The 23,038-nt window shown below is 34.1% G+C and overlaps 4 protein-coding genes across 5 annotated transcripts; 2 read left to right on the top strand and 2 right to left on the bottom strand.

Annotated features, from left to right (window-relative positions):
* Nucleotides 1-657: 657 nt before the first annotated feature.
* Nucleotides 658-2,710, bottom strand: LOC120086891 (uncharacterized G-patch domain protein DDB_G0278987-like). Its single transcript, XM_039043706.1, has 2 exons — nucleotides 2,350-2,710; nucleotides 658-1,333 (listed from the first exon to the last, which is right to left on the bottom strand). Exons 1-2 carry the CDS (start codon nucleotides 2,658-2,660, stop codon nucleotides 901-903), a joined length of 744 nt encoding a protein of 247 aa, XP_038899634.1. The 5' UTR covers nucleotides 2,661-2,710; the 3' UTR covers nucleotides 658-900.
* Nucleotides 2,711-5,692: 2,982 nt separating this feature from the next.
* LOC120084469 (protein COFACTOR ASSEMBLY OF COMPLEX C SUBUNIT B CCB3, chloroplastic) lies at nucleotides 5,693-7,831 on the top strand. Of its 2 annotated transcripts, XM_039040254.1 has the most exons (3): nucleotides 5,706-5,843; nucleotides 5,941-5,984; nucleotides 7,154-7,831. In XM_039040254.1, exons 1-3 carry the CDS (start codon nucleotides 5,789-5,791, stop codon nucleotides 7,688-7,690), a joined length of 636 nt encoding a protein of 211 aa, XP_038896182.1. In that variant the 5' UTR covers nucleotides 5,706-5,788; the 3' UTR covers nucleotides 7,691-7,831. The 2 variants fall into 2 exon arrangements, with proteins under 2 accessions (XP_038896183.1, XP_038896182.1); XM_039040255.1 differs by lacking the exon at nucleotides 5,941-5,984 and having other exon boundaries at nucleotides 5,693-5,836.
* Nucleotides 7,832-10,308: 2,477 nt separating this feature from the next.
* On the bottom strand, nucleotides 10,309-12,664 carry LOC120085192 (large ribosomal RNA subunit accumulation protein YCED homolog 1, chloroplastic-like). The gene is made up of 3 exons (XM_039041080.1): nucleotides 12,536-12,664; nucleotides 11,684-12,337; nucleotides 10,309-10,729 (listed from the first exon to the last, which is right to left on the bottom strand). Exons 2-3 carry the CDS (start codon nucleotides 12,229-12,231, stop codon nucleotides 10,315-10,317), a joined length of 963 nt encoding a protein of 320 aa, XP_038897008.1. The 5' UTR covers nucleotides 12,232-12,337; nucleotides 12,536-12,664; the 3' UTR covers nucleotides 10,309-10,314.
* A 10,001-nt stretch (nucleotides 12,665-22,665) lies between these two features.
* LOC120084599 lies at nucleotides 22,666-23,007 on the top strand. The gene has a single exon (XM_039040407.1). It carries the CDS (start codon nucleotides 22,666-22,668, stop codon nucleotides 23,005-23,007), a length of 342 nt encoding a protein of 113 aa, XP_038896335.1.
* The last annotated feature ends 31 nt before the right edge of the window (nucleotides 23,008-23,038 follow it).

Raw genomic sequence — 23,038 nt, 5'->3', positions numbered from 1 at the left:
ATCGTCTGTAGCACTTACAACTGTTATAACATTTACAAAGTGAGTCGTATCTGTGGTGTTACCAGGATAAGGTACCCAACCTTATCCATATACTATAGACCTTTCAGGTTATTCCTTGAAGTCGATCTAATTGTATGTCAACTACAGACTGTTTAAGTTACAATGAATAACTTTGGATCTTAGTTTATGAAATTTTGAATAATGCAAAATAAAGTAAGAATACTTTATTAATTAAATAAACACTTTATTTATTTATTAATAATTTGTTTTCAAATTTACACAGACTGTAAGATTTAGGACATAAATCCTAGCACGAAGTTGTCATCAGATGTAGTTATCGGAGTCTAAAGTTGGTCGTTGGAGTTATCATCCGAGGTGATTGTCGAAGTCCGGAGTTAGTTCTCGGGGCGTGATAGTAATAGTCATCGATAGTGGCTGATGGATGGAACCATTGAAAATATTGGAAGAAGGAAGAGTTGGAGTGAGTTGGTAAAATATACCAACTCAACTCCACCAACATTTAGAGTTGGTGGGGAACATTGAGTTGGTATTATATAATACCAACTCAAATCAACTCATGTTAGTGAGTCAAACATCTCCTAAGTTAAACCATATGGATGTATTAGTGACCTTCAAGAGGTTTGCGGTTCGAATTTCTGTATCCATTGTTGTACCAAAAATAAAAGTAAACTTTTGGTATTTATTTCATCAATCTTTTCCTACTGGTAGGATCACGGTTATTAAGATTCATTGAAAATATTATAGGGACTAAATTATTTAAATTTGAATATTTTCAAAATATAAAAACTAAAATGAACTAAAACAAACCAATATAAAAACGAGATCAAAATAGTATCTTTTACATATGAACACAAATTTGAATCAAGATTCTTCAATATATCAAACCCTCTGAAATTGTTCGTCTTCACCATTCTCATTGTCGTCATCAATATATATAACGATATCCATACTTTTGTCATCTCCATCGATCTCTTGTGAAAAAACTCCAATACTAAATGAAGTTTCCTCTGACGATGACGAGGACGAAGACGAAGAAGATGATGTTGATGGTCTATACGTCCACTCTTCGAGCCAAGTATCATCAAATTCTGCAGATGGAAAACTTTTTGTAACTTTTGAGCTTTCTTCATATTTTTGGATTTCGTTTTCTATAAATTCTTCTGAATTTGGGTACTCTCCTTCTTCATAAATAACAACTACAATATTTTCTTCCTTTTTCTTTTCTAAGATGTGTTCCGTCATTAGAGGTCGATTTTCTTCTTTCGAGTCTTCTATTGAAGTATATTTCACTGACATATTCGACGTTGTGTGGCTACAAAATAATATCATACATAAGTAACAATAAAAATGAATGATTATTATTACAATATAGATATTGTTTATATAGTTCGACAATTATAAGGTAACATGAGATTCAACCATCATAGTAAAAGTTTAGTTACCCACCAAATTATTATATGCTCTAACGGATAGTTACTTATAAAGTTATGAACTAATAGAATTTGCTAGCTAGAAAAAAGTAAAGTTTAAACCACTCCCTCCAAACTGTTGAACTAAAAAAATATGAGAAATAAAAATCTATTTAATTAAGGCCCTAAAGTTGAATCAATTAATATTGTCAAAAAAAAAAAAATCAATTAAGATATCAAGAGATCTGCGGTTTGGATCTTCCCAACTTTATTATACGAAAAAAATCAAAATACCAAACTAATAGTTATATGTCAATTGCCAACCAGAGCTTAATTCTTAATTGACATCTATATGTGTTGAATATCAAGAGATTCGTGATTCAAATCCTCTCATCCCAAGTTATACTAAAAAAAGTTATATATCAATTAAACCATAAACTACCATAAATAAAATCAATTTGGATGATCCTCTATTAGTATTTCTTTATGCATGTATAATTCTCACACATGTTTAAAACTTCTCTAAGATGGAATTAATACTAGAAATAAGTGAATATTAAGCATAAGAGTAGTCTTTTCATAGAATTACATCATTTTTTTTTTCTTTTTTACTTTGGTTGGATTTTGGGCGAAGAAAATTAAATATTTTTTTATGTAGTTTATTTTCAATGAAATAAAGTGAAAACATTTATGAAGTATCACATACAATTATTAATTTAGATGGGCTTTAATTGATTTAACCCACAAAGTATAAAGTATATAAATCAAAATTTCCCCAAAATATATTAAATAACTAAATAAAATATAAGTAGGATGTTAATTATCTAACTCTTCCAACATTCTAAAAAGTTTGAGTTAAAGGGAAGAAATGTACACACATTTCACACAACAAAGGAAATATGGAGCTTGTAGTTCTAACCATGAACGATTGATGATATCAGTTGATGAAGACTGAAGAAGAAGTTGCAGTCCTTCCATTCGTCGAGCTTTATCGTCATCACCGACATCAAGATCCGAATCACCGTCTTGACTCGGCCTTTTCGGGGATATGATCTTCTTGCTCCTCTTGAATGTAGAAGCTAATACGAGTGAACAAGCGAAAGCGAAGGCTCCACCCCACGCAGCCATCCGCGGTACGCCGTCGTTTTCGATGATACGCGTTATGATGTGCTTCTTGTTGGTTGCTGGTATCTTGGGGTGAAAGCTTGATTTTTCTTGGTCGGATGACATTGATATGATCGGTTGGCCGTTAGGCAAGGAGAAGTGAGGAGGTAGTTGATGTCCCCTGGGAGCTTAAATTGGAGATCTTTTAAAAAAATAAACTTTGAAGGTTCTCAAAAGTGTATCAAGTTCGTTGCTTGTAAAGTGATCATGCCCATTTACAAAGCAAGGTTTCTAGTACATTTGAAGACTTTTTAAAAGGGTATTTAGAAAATGAGAAATACTCTAAATTAAAAGTTATAAATACTACTTTTATCCATTGATTTCTTGGTTTGTTATTAACTTTTTTGGAATGTTTTAGAAACCAATCCAAATGTTAAAAAAAAAAAAAAAAAAAAAAAAAAAAGTAATTTTCAACGACTTATTTTTGTAAACAGGCACACTTTTTAAATAGCAAATGCTTAATCAAATGAGACTTTAGAAGAATTTTTTTTTTAGGTTAAATTATAAAAAAATGTCCATAAACTTTACACTTTGGGAAAAAATGCACCTAAAGTTTCAAAAATACTCTTAAACTTTCAAAAAAGAGTTTACAAAATATCATTGTCGTTAGTTTTGAATTAAAACCGTTAAAGTTTTGTTTCAAAATACCCTTGTACTTTCAAAAAGTTTCAAAAATACCCTTGTACTTTCAAAACGTTTCAAAAATACCCTTAACTTAATAAAAGTTCAAAAATACCTCCACCATTAGTATTTGAACAAAAAAAATTGTTAATTCCCCATGACAAAAATGACTTTAAAATTTTTTTTAAAAATAAAAAAATACTTCTAATGATCAATTTGTTTAAAGTTTTCTTATGTTCGAAAAAGAATCAATTTTAAAATAAATTATATAGATACCCTCATTTTGTTCATATAGGTAGTCTCATATTTCTCTTAATTTTTCAATTCTTAGCTTACACCAATTTTCTCAACAACTAAAATAAAAACCAAAATTTTAATCTAAAACCTAAAGTACCACAAAATTTCACAAAATTTCACAAAATTCCAAAATCAAAATCTCCTCTTGAAACATACCAAAATGATAAATAGTTAAATAAAAAAACCATCAGCCTAAATTGTGTTGGTTCTTAGGAATTTAATATTTATTTTAGTTCCTAGATAGACTATCTTGCAAAAGAAGCTTGTCGGGATGTTTTGGATGTAATTCGGGCTTAAATAGAGCAATTAACAAGTAACGAGATAGACAAAACGGTGAAATCAAGCAAGGGGAGGCACGACGTTACGCAAGCGCTACAACACCTGTGCCTCGTACCATTCACAGAGATAGTCGGCTAAGTAAGTGTTGTAGTGTTGCCCCCCTGTAGTGCCGCAACGTTCTCCATTTGATACGCGCACATGAAGAGACATCCTTCTAATTTTCTCTCCAAGACACTTCGTGAGGGGGCCTTCAACATCACAACGTTTTGGTATGTTTTGGTTATTGAGAAAATTGGTATAAGCTAAGAATTGAAAATTTAAGAAAAATGAGAGTATCTATATATACGATAAATAGTCAAATACTTTTTTTTATTTGACTCTTTGCTATTTTGGTATGTTTCAAGAGGAGATTTTAATTTTGGAATTTTGTGAAATTTTGTGGTACTTTATATTTTAACCTAAAATTTTAGTTTTTATTTTGGTTATTGAGAAAATTCGTGTAGGCTAGGAATTAGAAAATTAAGAGAAATATGAGAGTACCTATATGAAAAAAAAAATTGAGGATGTCTATATAATTTATTTTAAAAAAATTTCTTTTCGAACTTTTTATTTTTATTTTTTATTTTTTGTTTTTTGTTTTTAATTTTTAAAGTCATTATTGTCACGAGGAATTAACGGTTTTTATTCAAATACTAATGGTATAGGTATTTTTGAATTTTTACTAAATTAAGAGTATTTTTTAAACCTTTTGAAAGTTCAGGAAACTTAATTTAACGGTTTCCATCCAAAACTAACAGCAATGATAGTTTTTTTTTTTTAACTCTTTTTGAAAATTTAGAGGTATTTTTGAAACTTTTGAAACTTCAAAGGCATTGTTAGCATAAAGTGTAAAGTTCGGGACGTTTTTATAATTTAACCAAATTTTTAATACAGAGTGAGACATTTGAACTTTTGAAAGATTATTGATTATGATACTTGAATAGGTATCGTTCTCATTTATTTACTAAAGTTTATTTTTCTATCTAATCGATCTTGAGTTATGGTCATATATCTCCACAAATCTCTCTCAAAGAAAGTCTTGCTTGAACTTACATCTCTTCAAATAATTGTTCATTATATTTGGTTTGTTGTTATTGCTAGCAACTTGAGAGTTCTTGCTCTTATTTAGGTCAAGTTTTCTACTCCAAACATGTGAAATGACTCAACCACGAACTACATTTTGAGGTAACAAAAGATCCTAAATATTATTTGGTCAACCTACATTTAATAAATTCTTCCCCTTCTCAAAGATTTATCGAATAGATATATATGTCTACGTAAAATTGTTATCATTTATCTTAAATATAAATAATTCTTCATTTCATATTTTCCTCACTTTTAATTTATATGAAAACATATATTATCCTAAAAGCTCAATAATAAAAATAGCCAGAAAGTAATACAATAAAAATCTATCTTAAACTATTTTATTCCTAAATTTCATTCGAACCTTTACTTTTGTCACGTAATCTTTTTCTTTAGACAAAGTAGCAAAAGAAACTACGAAACAATATCACAAGATATAAGTAATGAAAATACCATTTAAGATAAAAAGAAAGTAGAGTATTAGAATTTCTCTCATTCAAGTTATTAAATTTTTAATTGCATCTCAAATACTTCTCCTATCTCAAAAATTAATCCAACAAATTAAACAAAACTCATGAACTTGTTGAATTTGATAATAATAATAATAATAATAATAATAATAATAATAATAATGAAAATAATAAAAATAATTAAAAAAAGAAAAAAAAAGAGAGAGATTAGGCCGGCATCAATTAAACCGGGTTGAACCGGCCAACGACAACCGTGACAATCGAATCATGAATCCTCCATTTTAATGGGTGTCCGAGTTTCATTTTCATTTTCAAATCTCCTTCCCAAACCCAATTTGGCCCATTGATGATAAAGGGATAACCTTCTCCTTCTTCCTCCACCGGAGCTCCTCTGCGAAAGCCATGGCCGCCGACACCGCCGCCGCCTGCTCCTCTCTCAGCTGCATTCGAGTAATAGGTTCTTCTTTCTTTCTCCTTGTTTTATTACGATTCCATTTCCCGTTGAAATGGGGTTTTTTTTTAGTTTTTACTTAATCCTTGTGATTTAAGTATAGGATCGTCCCCTTTGATTCCCAACTATGGAAATTCAAGCTTCTCTGTATGTATTCACCTCCTACACTGTCTCCTCTGCTCTCGATTTTGTTGTTTCTGTTCATTTCTTTTTCCTTTACTACTCTCTGTTTGTGGTTTTTGAATGGAGGGTTCTGATTTGTTCAGTTGGACAAGCATCTCTTAAAATTTTTCTTACAATGTTGAACGATGATTGAGACCTGGAACGTTGTAGGAGTATACTGGACTTGAATCACACCGTTTCAGTTCATTGTCACACATGTTATAGGTCCTAATTTGCATCCAAACTTCTTTTGAATTTCTGCTCCAACGATAGTTTGAAATATTTATTAAAGGTTAAGGTTAATATTGCAACATTTGAAAGAAAGGTATATTTAGAACAAACGGCAAAATTCAAGGGTATATTTTATAGTTTAGCAAATTCAAATTATGTTCTTACTTCTTGTGATTAAGACCATTACTATACGATTCCAGCATAACGAATGAGCTAGCTAAATAAAACAATGGTGGATGGATGAAAAAGATTTAGGTCTTGTTTTGCCTTTCCAAGTCCTTAAAATTTTTATAAAAAAACACTTTTTTTTGCACTTAAAACTACTTTTTTAAACATAGAATGTTTTTTATTGGAAACAAGTCACAAAAAGGACTCCCTTTGTAGAAAGAGACTCCAGATATGCAAAATAACGCCTATAGATTAGTTACAAAAGATTTTCAAAATTGAAGCCCACAAAAAAACATGAAAGCAAACAAGATACCAAACCTTACTAGGGTCAATTTCCTCTTCTCTAAAAATCCTAGAAGTCCACTCACCCCACCAAAGCTCATAAGATCGCACACACCCCATCAAGTCATAAAAAGCGACCCTTCTCCCCATGTTGTTGGCCTTTATTTTAAGCTGTATTCCACTCATTCTGTCGAACTTTTTCACCGTATCGTTGGCCTATTCTCCTCGTGTTAAATCAGAACTCATTAGTTCTAGTTAGTGTTGTATCATTGTTTAAGTAAAAAGTTTTCAGAATCACGTGTATTTGAAATTACTTTGCAAGTGCTTAAAATCTCTTTTTTAAGCACTTAAAAAGTCGTTCAAAACACATTATTACAAGCTTTTGATTTAGTATTTGGTCTCTGTCCAATCCATGTTGTCGATTGCATTGAATGCTCAAATGTTTAGATTTATTACTTTGTTTCTTTGGACAGAGAGGTTTCAAGTACCATCCTCAAAGAAATCCAAACTGCAGATTCCAAGCAACCAAATGTAGCTCATCTATGTTGGATTCTTTCACCACTTCCAAGCTTCATCTGTCACTGGCCTATGCCACTGCTCCATTAAAGCCAGCTGCTGCATATGAAGCTGCAAGGACTATCCCCTTTGCCTTGCAAGATGCATCAATGTCTGCCTCTGATTTCATGAACAATGTGGCCTTGGCCGACCTCGACCCAGGAATGGCAAAGCTTGCCATCGGCTTTCTGGGGCCGTTTCTCTCGGCGTTTTCATTTTTGTTTATTGCGAGAATAGTAATGTCTTGGTATCCTAAGTTGCCTGTGGGGAAGTTTCCATATGTTATAGCTTATGCCCCCACTGAACCACTTCTAATTGCAACAAGGAAGGTGATACCTCCTCTCGGCGGAGTTGACGTAACACCTGTCGTGTGGTTTGGATTGGTTAGTTTCCTCAACGAGATATTGCTCGGTCCCCAAGGGCTGCTTGTCCTCCTTTCTCAACAGGTCAGCTGAATCTTGATGACAATGCTTCAGAGAAACATTTTTGTTCTTTTGTTCTGTATATGTAATTGATGTTCTTAGCTTAGCCTCTTTGGTTCCAAAAGGCAAAGAATGTAAGAACTTGAAATTCCTAATGAAAGAAAATTTTCCCCATCCTAGAGAGCCTAATCAGTTTGACTTCGGATTGGTTTTGAGCTGAGACCGACATGAACTTTGTGTGTTGTTTCAAGAAAATTGAACATTGTCCGAAAGTTCGATTTTTTGAGAACCAAGCTAATCGAACATCCCAGCTAAAAAATGTGATTGAGATTACATTACTATTGTGGCTTGAAGATGACCTCATTCCAAACTAACAAAGCTTCTTTTGTTACTCTATAATTTATAGCACATGTTAATTTGAGACACTACAATGATACCAACGATGAATGGGGCTTGGGGGATATTTAACATGTACTTTCAATTATGGATGATATTTTGGATGATATTTACCACAGGCAAGCGTTAGAAGGATAATTTTGGATGATATTTAACATGTACTTTCAATTATGTCTGGTTTTTGTATTTTCAAAATCTCTATTTTAATTTCTTCACTTAATAAAATGTAAAATACAATATTACTTTAATATCTTTGTCGTTGCATTTAATTAATAAATTATGTTTAATTATGGGTTGTTCTCAAATATAGGAAAATGAACCCAACGTATGTACGAATAATAGCAAAATATCACCGTCTATCTGTGATAAACCGCAATAGACAATGATAAACTACTATCTATGTCTATCATAACACAGATAGACACAAATAGTAGTCTATTGCGGTCTATCACGGATATACTGTGATATTTTGCTATTGATTGTAAATATTTTTAACAGTTTTGTCATTTAAAATAATTTTCCTTTAATTATTTTGAATTTTAACCTAATATAATATGGGTTGAAGATGTGATAAAGAAGAACAAAATTACATATTTAGAAGAAAATTCAAAACTTTCACAAAATAGTGTTTCATAAGCATTCTACACCAAGATTTAAAATACTGAAATGCTAAAGTCTCTATTTTATAGAAATGTTAATGGAAATGCCAATAACATATCTAGGTCAAGATCCCAAATTATTAACAATTGACCAAAACAAAGAGGAAACAGCAAACATTTTTCAATATTCATTTTGGAGTGTGATGGGTGAGGGAGCAAGAGGGAGGAGAGTGGGAGCTAGAGAAAAGAGAAAAAAAAAATTGTAAAAAAAATAATAAGATTTGGTCACACCAACAAAAGGTTAGAAAAAAAAAATCAATTGGAAAAACTCATCACATTTCATCTAAATATTAGTTTTTAGGTCATCATGCATGTAAATTCATATTATTTAGATTATTTTCAAATATAGTAAAATAAACCAAATTTATAAATATAGCAAAACGTCATATCAGTGATAAATATTTATATACACTTATAAACATTTATCAGTAAGGATGAGAAAATCGCTGAATTGTCATTGAAATATTGTCAAAATGGACATACAAATAGAGAAATTAAGGGTTAACATTGTTTTTATATAAAACCATCAAAAAATCGAGATATATCGAAAATATTGACGATATTTTGATTTATTGCCCATATTTTTGTGCATCTCGAATTCATTATCGAAGTACGCTACTTGCCATGTTGGTGGACGGTTAGGTTAACTTTCGTAAAATTACGATTTCGGTTATTACTCAAGGCATTTCATAATTATTTTATAATTTTTTTTTCCAATCTCTGTTTTCACAAACCACACCCCCTTTTTTTTTTTCATGTTCAAGTTTTTTTTGTTATATATTATATAATATAAATTATATAGTGTGTCTTTTTCTCTCTCTCATTCACGATCATCATTTCTATTTTCATTTTTTTTTCTTGGTATTTCCATTTTTATATTTTTATGTGTTAACTAAATTATTCATTTATTGATGTCCCATTATTAATATGGCATATTATCCATTAGAAATTTTTGTATGTGTAGTTGTCCAAATATTCTAATCCTTAGTGGCAAATAGCATAATTGATTACCACAAAGCTTTTTGTTATGATATGAAAGTACGTAATCTTATCTAAATTAATTGAATGTTTTTGTATTTGTTGGCTCAATTGGTCGTCTCCCAATACCCAGAACCATCTTCTCATTTCCGAACTCCAAAACCAATAATTTCTTCTTGCTAACTACATTTTCAAAGGTAAGTAAACAGGCTTAGTACTCATCACTGAAACAAAATAGTACTGCAATAAGGATCATATGTGAATCTCCATGAAAACTCAAGCTGTAAATCTGTAATGACAGTATTCCTTCCTATTCTAAAGGACAAAAGTTGTTAATAGAAGCAGCCATGCTAGAATTCCAGTCATACTTTAAGTCTCAATTTGGCTCTCATTCCCATTGTGCAGGATTCATGCATTCAATCAAAATTAAGATACTCCAATAGAAAGTGGAGATTTGGGGGGTTGAGTAATAATAGACATATCTTGCAGGTGCTCTAACTTAACCAACGTTAAAAATGCAAAACGAATAAGATAACAAAGAGATGGTTGGTAAAAGAGCTCAGCCAAGATAAGAGACTTTTCAGAAAGAAAGGGTTTGATCAAATAGAACACATGATCTTGCATTCAAATCTTAGAATTTTTCTGCATTTGCTTTTTCAAATTTCCTAGAGGACCAAAATCATTCTTCTTTACAGCCTGCTTACTGCAGTTACAGCTTCCAGTATTCAAATTTATACCACAATTCAGACACATACCTTTGCATCCTGGATCACATATCGCATTCATAGTAATTTCCAGATGCAAGATGTCTCTGATGTTCTTTGATATATCTATTTCTTTCTCTATAAGAGGAAAATAGAGTTGATCATCCAAATCAACTAACTCTTCATCATCTTCATCACTATTCCCATCATATGTCTTGAACATATCCTGCCCGCTAATGATTCCCATATTTATGACATCAGGTTCTTCGATCGGTTCTTCGCTTAGTATGATGGAGAAATTTGAGAAAATGCATTCTGGAGCAAGTTCACAACACCTGCAACACAAAGTGATTAGCATATTACGAACCTCATTGATATTAGCATAAATGGTACAGAACAAATTTATGAGCATACAGTCATCATGTTCACCGGATGTGGTTTTTTATTCGTTTTTCCCATGATAAACTACATGGACATGCTAAGCAAAGAAGTAGATTGATGTGGAGGTGTAAGAGGGGAAAATTGAGAAAGCAAATACTTCAACCCAGTTGATGTGAGATAGGCTTGCTTGTAAGTGACAAGTCAACTGTTGAAATCGATTAGAAGGCAATCTAATGCAGTCATTGAGTAGCTCGAGTAGGTCGTATAGTTGCCATTTTTGTAGTTAAATTATAGAAAAACACCCCTAAACCTTGTCCTTTGTTTCAAAAGTACCTCTACTCGTTCAAAAGTTGCAATATTAACCTTGATCTTTTCTTTCAAAACTGCTATTGGAGTAGAAATCTTATAACATTTTGGACAAAAGTTGGGACCTAAAACAGGTGGAAGTGACCTAGGTCTCAAACTTCTGTATGAAATTTTAAAAGATTTCTCTTCTTAGGATGGTTTGAAATGTTTAGGAAAGGTCAAGCAATGCAACTATTGAAAGAATAAGGGTTTGTCTTAAACAAATGACAAATTTCAAGGATATTTTTTGTAATGTAGTCTTTCTTTTAAAGCACAAATTGTCAAGGAAAAGAGATGTGAATAATAATATATCTTGTTTTTGGCATATACAGAAAAAATGCTTAGTGACCTGACCATCCAACCAACAATCAGCTATGGAAAGAAGGGTTCAGCAAGCGAGTAGTAAACAAATGTAAAACAAGAATAGAAGAAACTTCCTTATTCACTAAAATTCCTGTTGAGAGAACAAAACTGATTAGCATTTCAGTGTATAGTATGCTCTAGCTGATTGAAAAGAAAAAAAATAGAAATGTGATAAGGGAGCTAATTTGTAATCAGAATACCTATAACAATTGAGAGTGATCACAGTCTTAACTATCCCATCAAGCCTCAACTTCTTTTCTTTCCTTGTAACATCAACAGAGATTTGAACAGGAGTTCCAAAAGGATAATCTTTCACAACCTTCCTTACGCGAAGACCCATTGCTGATGCTCTAGATTTCGAGACATCAGTCGAAAGCTTCTCTAATCCAAGCCTCTCTAATGTTGTGCAATACTCCACATGAGAAACTGATGAGTTCCTCTTGTAAATAACTGCTCCTTCCCAAGGTGAGCCCATCTCCTCGATGTCTCCTTTATCCTCCCAATCAGTAATTATGGAATTGTCCTCAAAAAGGGATTGATAAGTAGGTTTCACACACTTTATGGAAGTAGATTTCAGCATAATACATGAGTCACCCAAGCTTGGCTGAATATTTCTCATAAATTTCCATGGAACTCGGCAGTGCGAATCAAAAGAAACATTCCCTTTTGATTTCAAGTAGAAAACCTTAATAAATTCGTTGGAATGAGAAGATGAAACGACGGATGATGTGGGGAATGTGGCTGACATCTTAAATACTGCACATAGAAATTGGATAAGGGAATTTCTAGCTACACAAGCAGGCTCTGCAGATTATTCAAACTAACCAGCTTATGAAGTCGAAAACAATCCCATTCTACAAGAACATCAGAGAAACTAGGTCAGTTTAAAGTATGAACAAGTTAATTGGGTAATTCGGTTAGGCATTTCTTCAAACAGGTTGCGACCCAATCTGAAAATTACATTGGCAAGAAAGTCCAGATGCGCAACATAGAAAATGGAAAGAACTATACAAGAACAGAGAAAAGAGAGGCGGATAGAAGGGTAGGAGTACCTGAGTTCGCGAAAATGGTGGAGATTTTGGTGACGCTATGCAGATATCTATCGCTTAAGTCGGGGAAGGATTTTAGCGCTCAGTTCTCTTTCCAGTTATATAACACTATTAACTTCATATTTCAAAATTAGTACCCTTTTTAGGAATTCGTTAAACTAATTTACGAATTTAATTAAAAAAAAAATAATTTTTTCTAGCTTATCAATGGTTTTGAGTCTTTTCCATGAAATTTTGGACAGTTTAACAACAAGATTTTATTTTCATAATTTTGGACCGTTTTCTCTATATTCGATTATTTTTACCAAATCTTATATCAAATTTTTACCTAATTTTTCAAACCTTTACCCATAATTTTTGTTTTCATATGAATTCCCAAATTTCCAAATGAATTTACCAATTATGATTTTTCATATGGATCTTAAGTATATTGTGATTTTTAAATTTTGTAAATAAAAAAAATAAGATTTGGGAAAAAAAAATAAAGAATCTCGATGTTAATCTACCCGAGATTTTACCAAGAGATCCCAAATATATATAATTTCACTGTTAATTTTGCTCAAGATATACCGAAATTCTTTATATCTCCCAAATCTGACTCATTTTTAGAAAAATTTAGTTTTCTGCAGAAAGATTTGAAAAATTAGATAAGATTTGATATAAAATTTAGAAAGAATACATAATATTTAGGAAAATTGATAAAATCTCGGTATTAAGTGCTCAAGATTTCACTAACAGAGCCAAAAATAAGTTAGAAAAAGTTAAAATTTTATGTAAATCTCGGTGGTTGATCTCAAACAAGATGGACCGAGAAAAACTATAGTAACGAATTTTCAAAACATATGCTAGTTTTGAAATATGAAAACTTGAGGAGGCTATTTATGACTGTGGCTTGGACCAGTAGCAAATTGCCACGTCATTTACTAAATAAATGACGAAATTCCAAATCATTAAATTTGGGACCAATTAGGAATTGACATGTGTACCAATTAGGAATTGACATGTGTTCCAAATTGAAGTTGAAGACAAATTCCGATGACACCACGTGTTTTCATCATGATCGTTGAACCTGATAAAATTAATTTGACCCAAATTGATATTATTATTTGAGTTAAAGTCCAACTAAGCCCAAAAATAGGTTGAATTGGACCCAAATATCAAATCATGCTCAAACCAACTAATTGGGCCTAAAGGCCAGACCCATGGATCAACCATGAGTAAGTCCAACTAATTGGGCCCAAGAGCTAGGCCCATGGATCAGCCAAGTCCAAGCCCATGAAGCCCACCAGAGAATTCTTTAAATAGAGGAGCTCCCTTAATTTGGAGGGGAGGATTCTACATTCCACACTCCTTGAAGACATAAGTATCCTAAAGATACAAGGACTTTCCCAAGACTTCAACTTCAAGAAAATCACATGCTCTACTTCTTCAAGTCAAGCGTACATAATTAACTGAGAGAGAATCAGAGGATCAAGTACTAGAGATCGAACCACGTCGCATCAAATCAACATCAATACCAACACCAACTCAAGTTCAACTCCACGAAACAAGTTTCTTCAGAAATCTCATGTGACCAAATTGGCACGCCCGGGGGGACATCTCTACCTCTCATCTCTCTCTCAACATCCAAACAAATCAATGACACCAAAGAAAGTTGCATTCAAGGCAATTGCTACAAGCGACTCCTACACGGGACCTATCACCTGTAGTCGTTCAAAGGAAGTAATCCAAGAGAAAAAGTAAGGTCCCGTCATCGCATACAACATCTTAAGATAGATGACAGCGTCTCCTAAAGGCGGGATTGTCATCAAGGAAAATCCCTTGTTTGACAACTCTACTTCTGCCTCCAAGTCAAAAAAGAGGATCACACCCAGATGTGATTTCTGTCATGATGGTGGACGTAATAGTTGAGGCGGTCATGGCAGAAATGGAAAGGAAGATAAATTTTCTGATGAAAGCTATTGAGGAGCGAGATCACGAGATCGTTGCCTTAAGAGAACAGATGTAGTCTCGAGAAGCTGCTGAATCAAGCCAAATTCCTACTGTCAAGGAAAACGACAAAGGGAAGACCACGTCAAAGACCGCGTTGTAGGAAAATCAATTGCAACAATCAACTTCAATTGCCTCTCTGTCAGTCCAACAACCTGCAAGATATGATCATGACCTCTATAAGGGCTTAGTATGGAGCCCTGTTTCAAACTTCTTTTATGTATTACAAGCCATACACCTAGAGTATTAACATCTTGAGAATGCCTGATGGATACCAACCCCCAAAGTTCCAACAATTCGATGGAAAGGGCAACCTAAAGCAACACATTCCCACTTTGTGGAAACATACGAGAATGCAAGAACTAGAATAGAACTGCTAATCAAGCAATTTGTCAGAACCCTCAAAGGTGACTGGTACATTGACTTAGAGCCTGAAGTGATCGACAATTGGGAGTAGCTTGAATGAGAATTCCTGAACCACTTCTACAATACCAAACGCACTGTCAACATGATGGATTTGATAAATTCCAAGCAAGAAAAGGGGAGCCAGTTATCAACTATATCAAGTGATGGATAGCTTTGAGTTTGGACTATAAAGACCGACTCACTGAACTATCTGTTGTAGAAATGTGCACCCAAGGTATGTAATAGGGACTTCTCTACATTTTGTAGGGAATAAAGCCCCATACGTTCAAAGAATTGGTAACTCGCGCCCACGATATGGAGTTGAGCATCACGAATAGGGGAATGAAGGATTTCTTAATCCTTGAATGAAGAAAGACAAGAAAGAGATAAAGGGCGACAGTTGTGAAGGGCACTGTAAAGGAATCAATGGTCATTAATACGACCTCGTTGAAATTTTCTTCGAAAGGAAAAGAGAAGAAAATTGAGAAGAAAGATGATAGAGGCGAGCGACGTTGCCTAACTTTGAAGGAAAGGAAGGAAAAATTTTATCCATTTCCTGACTCTGATGTTGCAGATATGCTTGAGCAGCTGTTAGAAAGGCAACTTGTCTAGCTTCTAGAATGCAAATGACCAGAACAAGCAGGGAAGGTAGACGATCCTAACTACTACAAGTATCACTAGGCGATTAGCCACCCAATAGAAAAATGTTTTGTGCTAAAGGAGTTGATCCTAAGGTTGGCTCGTGAGAGGAAGATTGAGCTAGATCTAGACAAGGTTGCTCAAAAAAATCACGTCTAGTGGCAGTAACTCGGAACACTCCAACATCGATTATATGTTATGATGAAAAAGATAGTTTAGTCCAGTTTGGAACCCTCGAACCTATGGTTGTATGATTTCAGCAAGAGATCCAAATGACAGATTTACAAAATAGAGAAGAATACGTTGATAGTGACGATGATGAAGGATGGGTCCTCGTAACGCGTTGAAAGAAGAGAAATCTGAGTCCTTCCCAAAAAGAGTCGCGCTCCTATCGGAGTTACAGAAGAAGGATAAGACTCAAAAAAGGAAGAAAAAAAAAGAAAGATAGGAAGCCCAAGCTCATTGAAAAGGAAGATGAGGACTTCTATCAACCTAGGCGACAGGTGACGTTAGCAGATTTCCTTCCGGAGAACTTTTATGGCCGCGATTCGAGGAAAACGCCAGAGGTTATTGCATGTCACGCTGTCAACATGACAGGAGAAGAGGATACTCCTCTAAGTTTATAAAAAAACGAGGGAAGAATTAAAAGACTCACCATTGTTCAGTGTGGATGACCTATTATCGCTCCCTCAAGTAGCCCAGACAACTCTCATCGACACATTGCTAGAATTCAACAAATCTATTGCACTGACCTCTATAGTGCATGTGTATGCCTCGTGTTGTACGTCCATAGGTTTCTCAAATGAAGATCTATTGCTAGAATCAAAGCTTCACAATAGACCTTTGTATATCTCGAGATATATTCGAGAACAGAGAGTTTGTCAAATTCTCAACGACAATGGATCAACCGTCAATATAATGCCCTAGACGACTATGAAACAATTGGGCATCCTCATCGAAGAATTGTTAAAAATAAAGTTGGTAACTCAAAGGTACAATCAAGGTATCCAAAAGCGATAGGCATGATACACTTAGAACTTCTTATTGGCGACTGGAAGGTTGCATTGTTTAATGTCATAGATGTTGGGATTGATGTCCTAAATCTTGTAGGGTTCTATAGTTTGAATTATATTGTACAAACTTATTATCTATTTAATAAAATATATGATGTTTTATTTCAAAATTAGTTGCATTAACCACAAACCAATAAACTAACATTCAAGGTTATCTTGTAGTTTAAACATGTATGTAGAGACATACGAGTAGATCATGTTTAAGTGATAACCTAAATGGTCTGTAGTAGATGGATAAGGTTGGGTACTTTATCTTGGTGACACTACGAGTATGACTTGCTTTGTAGGTGTTATAATTGTTGTAAAGTGCTACAAATGATCTGATCCTGTTCATTCATATGTAGATATGTGAGTGGGGATATTCTACACAAAGAAGTTTGTATAACATTGGACCACAAAATGTTTAGTCTCATTGTATAATGTCGTTCATAATAGAGACTTACATTTCACAAGGATGACCATAGGTAACATGACCTGAATCCTAAGTGAGTTGTGAATTCCTGCCTATGAGGATGGTCCTTTGATTTATATGAGAGAGACTAGCCAGATTGCCAACTCAATAAGCGTACCATTTTGGGGATTCGTCGAATTGGGGAGTTGGGAACATAGCTACACAAGAAGGAATTTGCTCCTTCCTTGAGGTCGGGGTAAGTAGATAAATTGCTCCCTTAAGGGCTGATTTCGAGGCTTGAACAATGTGGCGCCACCCCCTCTCCTGGCCTGAGAGGGGTTTAGTCATAGTTACACTATGATCGATTGTTCATTAGAGGGATTAATTATACTTAACAAGTTAAATGTAACTACAGGGGCAAAACAATAATTTTGGCCTAGTTGTACTTACGAGCAATTTGTGAAGGATCATCATACTGTTGATTGGTTATATCCAATGGATATAGAAATATATCTACAGTACGAAGAGTGCAGCTGTTGATCTTTAGTAAAATGCCCAACAATTAACGGATGGTGAATAATTTAATTAAAGAGTTTAATTAATTATTTACAACAATATTTAATATAACATATAGTTTAATATATATATTATATGATAAGTTAGTTATCATATTTATATATACATTAAATGATAATTTAAATAAATTAATTTTATTTTTTAAAATTAATTTAATTTGAATTGTAACTCTTTCCCCTAAGTGGGTGGTTTTATGGTTTCAGGAATTTGATCTTCTTCAACCTGTGAAAGACAGAAATACTGAGAAGGTTGTGTTTTTTGACAGAAAAATTCTCTGAATTCTCCGCATTCTCTTCATCCCAAAACTCTCATTCCTTCCCTCAATCCAAACTTATCAGAGTCCACTCCCCCTGGATTCTCACCAGAGAATACCGAAGACTCCAAAAGGTCGTGTCCAATTAGCCATCTTCCTTTCTGTACGTGATTTTCAGATCGAGGGATTTCCTGTATGAAGAAAGTCGTCAAAGGTATGGTTTCATGAAACCCTAAAACCTTTTTTTTTATTGAGCATGTTGTATTTATTTGTTAAGATGCATAATCTGTTTGATTTTTTCTATAAACTTTCTCTCTCTATAAAAATGGGATTTTGGACGATCCTGCTTCCGCTCAAGGGCCCTTCAATGGGACCCTTCAATTGGTATCAGAGCCATTGGTTATGATCCCAAATTATTTTTTTCTTTTAATTAAATTTTACAGTGTTGTGGGTTTTTTCTTTCTGCATTTTGTCCATGATTCATCTGATGAATAGCCTTGTGATGAATGTGATTTTGTTAATGGATGTTTCTGGATAGGATACTTAGTTTGATGACTTATTCTTTTACAAATTGGTTTGTAAAGGTCCCTGTTTTGTGCATAATTATGAGAAATAGAGTCTGTATTTGAATGTCCTTGTATCGTTCGTGGCTTTTCCGATGCAGATATGGAGAAAATGGGACTTTTTTCGACAAATTTTCGATGGAGATCGATACTGCCTAGAAGGGACTATCTCGCAGCATTGCAACGTTGTGCCCTAGCATTGCAATGCTATGACGAAGAACAACGTTGTGTTCTTTCTCAGCATTGCAACACTGCGATGCAGAAAGAACCAATTAGTTTTGGTCCGGTTCGATTCATGGTTCACCTAGTTCAGCCGCGATTCAATCCTTTCAGGCGGTTTGGGTTTGGTTCAGTGGCTGGTTGGTATGATTCGGGTGGTTCAAGGCCCAGTTCGCTTGTATTTGAACTGGTTGACTCTTATTCTTGTAATAATTAGCTTTTAAATATACATGTGATGTATGTTTTTTTCTTATATGTCATATTGTATGTCATATAATTTTAAAACCCACCATAGGTTATGTATTTATATTCATGCATCATTTTATATTATAAGTGTTATAATGTATGTATATGCATGATTTAAATTATATAACATGCTCATGCATCATATAGCATAAATGTTATAGTATATGTATGCATGTATTTATAGCATATCCATACATAATTTATATTGTGATTGTTATAGTATATCGTTGAATGAATGTATGGATGTATGCTATACTATGGTTCATTACATTATTATATAATTGTTATATATGTTAGTAATGAATTGAGATTGCATGAAGCATGACACTACCTTAGGTTAATTTATAAATGTTATGATTAATTAAAGTATATCAAGCATGCGATGAATGTTTTAATTATTTTATTTATTTATAATCTTTATAACTAAATGAAATTAGAATTAAAATCAATAATTAAGAGTTGCACGCAAACCTTAGGTTATAATCATCTTTTAAAATTGTTTTAAAACATGATTGAGATAGACCTAAGATCGCATTTCTAATAAGATTAAAAATCTTAGTTTAATCTTTTAATCATTTTAATAGGATTAAATTGATTCTTAGTAAAATATTAAATATGTGATAAATGTATCTATAAAGAACCTTTTGTCTAAGGCGGGTTCTGTCTAGGCTGGGGTACTTAAGATGACGGAAACGTCGCACCCCTACCTAGGAACCTACCTGGAAAGGTGAATTAGATAAATTTGTTACATGCATGCAAGTTTGATTGAAGTCTATTAAAGAGTTTAATAGACCTTAATCAAAATTGTTTAACTATCCAAAGACAAATATTTGTTTTGGGCAAATTAAACAGTCACTTAGTTAAAAATCAGTATTTGAAATTTTCTAAGTTAATTAACCCTAGGTAAAACACTAAGTGGAAGGAAAATGGGGTATATGATACTTTATTTTATCCTTTTCATGTTTCTCCCTTAAAGTTCACACCATGAGATTTATACTCAGCCTCGAGGCACCATGGATGTCCCCCTACGAGTGGTATTTGTATAGATCAATATCAAGGTGAATGGAGAGAGTGTTTATAGTATGTGGGTGTGGGACGTGTGACAACACATCCCTTGGTCTCTCTCATTAGATTGAAGTAAAGTTTCATGCATCGCCTCTAGCATCGTGGGTGTCCCCCTAAAGGATGGCAGTTTTGCATGACGCTTTATTTAATCTCCAGAAATGGATAGGGTTGCTTTAGTTTCATGTCCCAATCGGTTTTTTTCCTATGGTTGGCTCATTGGGACAGAACTCTAGAACCTAAAATGAGGGGTTAAACTTACGAGAATTGTTAAGCAAGTTAACAAACTATAGACCGAACAATGGTGATTGTTAGTTACAGTGAAAAGGTATTGTTTCTGTTTAATGGTTGAGAGTGTTTCATTTTAGTGAAGGGAAACTTGATCACCCTACGATGACTTTTTTCCTGCCTCACTGAAACATCATTGCAAAATAGATGTCACTTAGAGTACATTAGACTATTTTGCTAAAAACTGATTGGTTCTCTTAGTGGTTTAATGCAAGTAGACTAATTAATAATTTGTATAGTTTCAGAAATTTTTATTACAATGGATACCACAACTCTAAACTTGCTTGTCGCTGATAAATTAACTGGAAAAAACTATGCTTCATGAGAAAACACGATCAACACAATTTTAATCATCGATGACTTACGTTTTGTCCTTATGGAGAACTGTCCTCCCATTCCTACTCCCAATGCTCCTCGAAATGTTCGAGAGGCATACGAGTAAACGATAAGGCCCAAGCATACATCTTGGCAAGTTTTAACGAATTCTTATCCAAAAAGCATTAACCCATGCTCATGACCCATGAGATCATGGAGTCCCTGTGGGGAATGTTCGACAACTGTCTACATAGCTCAGGCATGACGCTCTAAAATACATCTTCAATGTCCGTGTGCAAGAAGAGGCATCTGTTCGAGAATATGTTCTTAGCATTATGGTCTACTTCAACGTGGCAGAGATGAATGGGTCTAGCATCGATGAAGTCAGTTAGGTTAGCTTTATTTTGGAATTTTTAATTGAAAGTTTCTTCCACTTTCGTAGCAATGCTATTTTGAATAGGATTGACTACAACCTGACCACTCTGCTCAATGAGCTACAAACTTTCCAATCCTTGATGAAAAGCAAGGAACACAAGGGTGAGGCAAATGTTGCTTCATCCTCAAAGAAGTTCTACAGAGGTTCGACCTCTGAGACAAAGTCTGTACCATCTTCCTCCTGCACCAAAAAGGGGTAGAAGAAGAAGGGTAGGATAGGGAAAGTTAACCCTATAGTTTCTGCTCAAAGGGGCAAAAGGCCAATCAGGATTACAAAGGGAATTTGTTTTCATTGCAACCAAGATGGGCATTGGAAGAGGACTTGCCCCCAAATACTTAGCAGAAGAGAAGAAGGTCAAGTAAGGTAAATATGATTTACTTGTATTGGAAACCTGCTTAGTGAAAATGATGATTCTGTCTTAAGTATCTATTCTGGGGCCACTAACCACGTTTATTCTTCATTTCAGGGAATTAGTTCCTGATGAGAACTAGATGCTAGTGAGATGACGATGTAGGTAGAAAGTGGGCACGTCGTCTCGGTTGTGGTAGTGGAAGGTCTCCAGTTGACTTTACAAAACAAATTTCTTATTTTAGAAAATGTATATATAGTTCCTGGTTTAAAAAGAAACTTAGTTTCTGTAAAGTGTTTGCTTGAACAATGTTATGCTATTAACTTCATTGTTAATAAAGTGTTTATTTCCAAAATTGGTGTTGATATTTATTCTGCAAAGCTGGAAAACAACCTTTTTGTGCTAAGATCGTTAGCTATTAAGGCACTCCATAACACTGAAATGTTTAAGACTGCAGTAACTCAATATAAAAGACTTAAAATTTCTCCTAAAGAAAATACCCAACTTTGGCATCTAAGACTAGGACATATCAATCTCAATAGGATTGAGAGATTGGTGAAGAATAAACTTCTAAGTGAGTTAGAAGAAAATTCTTTACATGTGTGTAAGTCTTGCCTTGAAGGCAAAATGACTAAAAGAAATGAATGCAATATCAGTCTTCTTAACTGATGAGGAAGACCGACGACAACTCATTATAGATTACGTTGAGCATGGAAGGCTTCCAAACAACCCCTTCCACAAGACCAAGATTCGAAGGAGGGCTACACACTTCATTTATTACAAAGGGGTTTTATATCGCCACTCTCTTGAAGGGCTCTATCTTTGATTCCCTGGAAAGTACAAATCAATGAAGGCTTCGGAAGAAGCGCATTCAGGTGTTTGCAATGCGCATCAATCTAGACCAAAGCTTCAGTTATTACTGAAAAGGATGGGTTAGTACTGGCCAAGGTTGATCCATTATTTGATGGAGTACGCAAGGAAGTGTGTAGCCTATCAATACCATGCAAAGTTTATACATCAACCTCTAGAACCTCTACATCCAGCTATTGCTTCATGGCCTTTCGAAGCGTGAGGACTCGATTTTGTACATCTAAGTCGTCAACAGGACATTCTTACATCCTCACAGCCACTTATTACTTTTCAAGGTGGGCTAAGGCCATCACCTTGAGAGAAGTTAAGAAGGAAAACATGGTGGACTTTATCCGCACTCACATCATTTATCGGTATGGTATCCCCCATTGAATTATGACAGATAATGGGAGACAGTTCTCTAATAGTTTGATGGACAGGTTGTGTGAGAAGTTCAAGTTAAAGTAGTTCAAGTCATCTATGTACAACACTGCTACAAATGGGTTGGAAGAGGCATTCAATAAAACGTTGTGCAACCTGCTGAAGAAAAGTTTCTCCAAGTCAATAAGAGATTGGCAAGAAGAGATCAGGGAGGCATACTGGGCTTATCGAACCACTCATCATACCCCTACAGAAGTCACGCCATACTCTCTTATTTATGGAGTGAAGGTTGTTCTTCCTTTTGAAAGACAAATTCTATCACTAAGAATGGTGGTACCAGAGGGATTGACTACAAAAGACAATGTCAAGCTACATCTTCAAGAGTTAGAAGCACTTGATGAAAGACGACTGGAAGCTCAGCAAGCATTGGAGTGTTACTGATGACATGTAGAAATACATGTCATCTTAGGCC

Source organism: Benincasa hispida, chromosome 9, assembly GCF_009727055.1.
Source record: "Benincasa hispida cultivar B227 chromosome 9, ASM972705v1, whole genome shotgun sequence".
NCBI lineage: Eukaryota > Viridiplantae > Streptophyta > Magnoliopsida > Cucurbitales > Cucurbitaceae > Benincasa > Benincasa hispida.
This window is presented reverse-complemented; position numbering and strand designations above follow the sequence as displayed.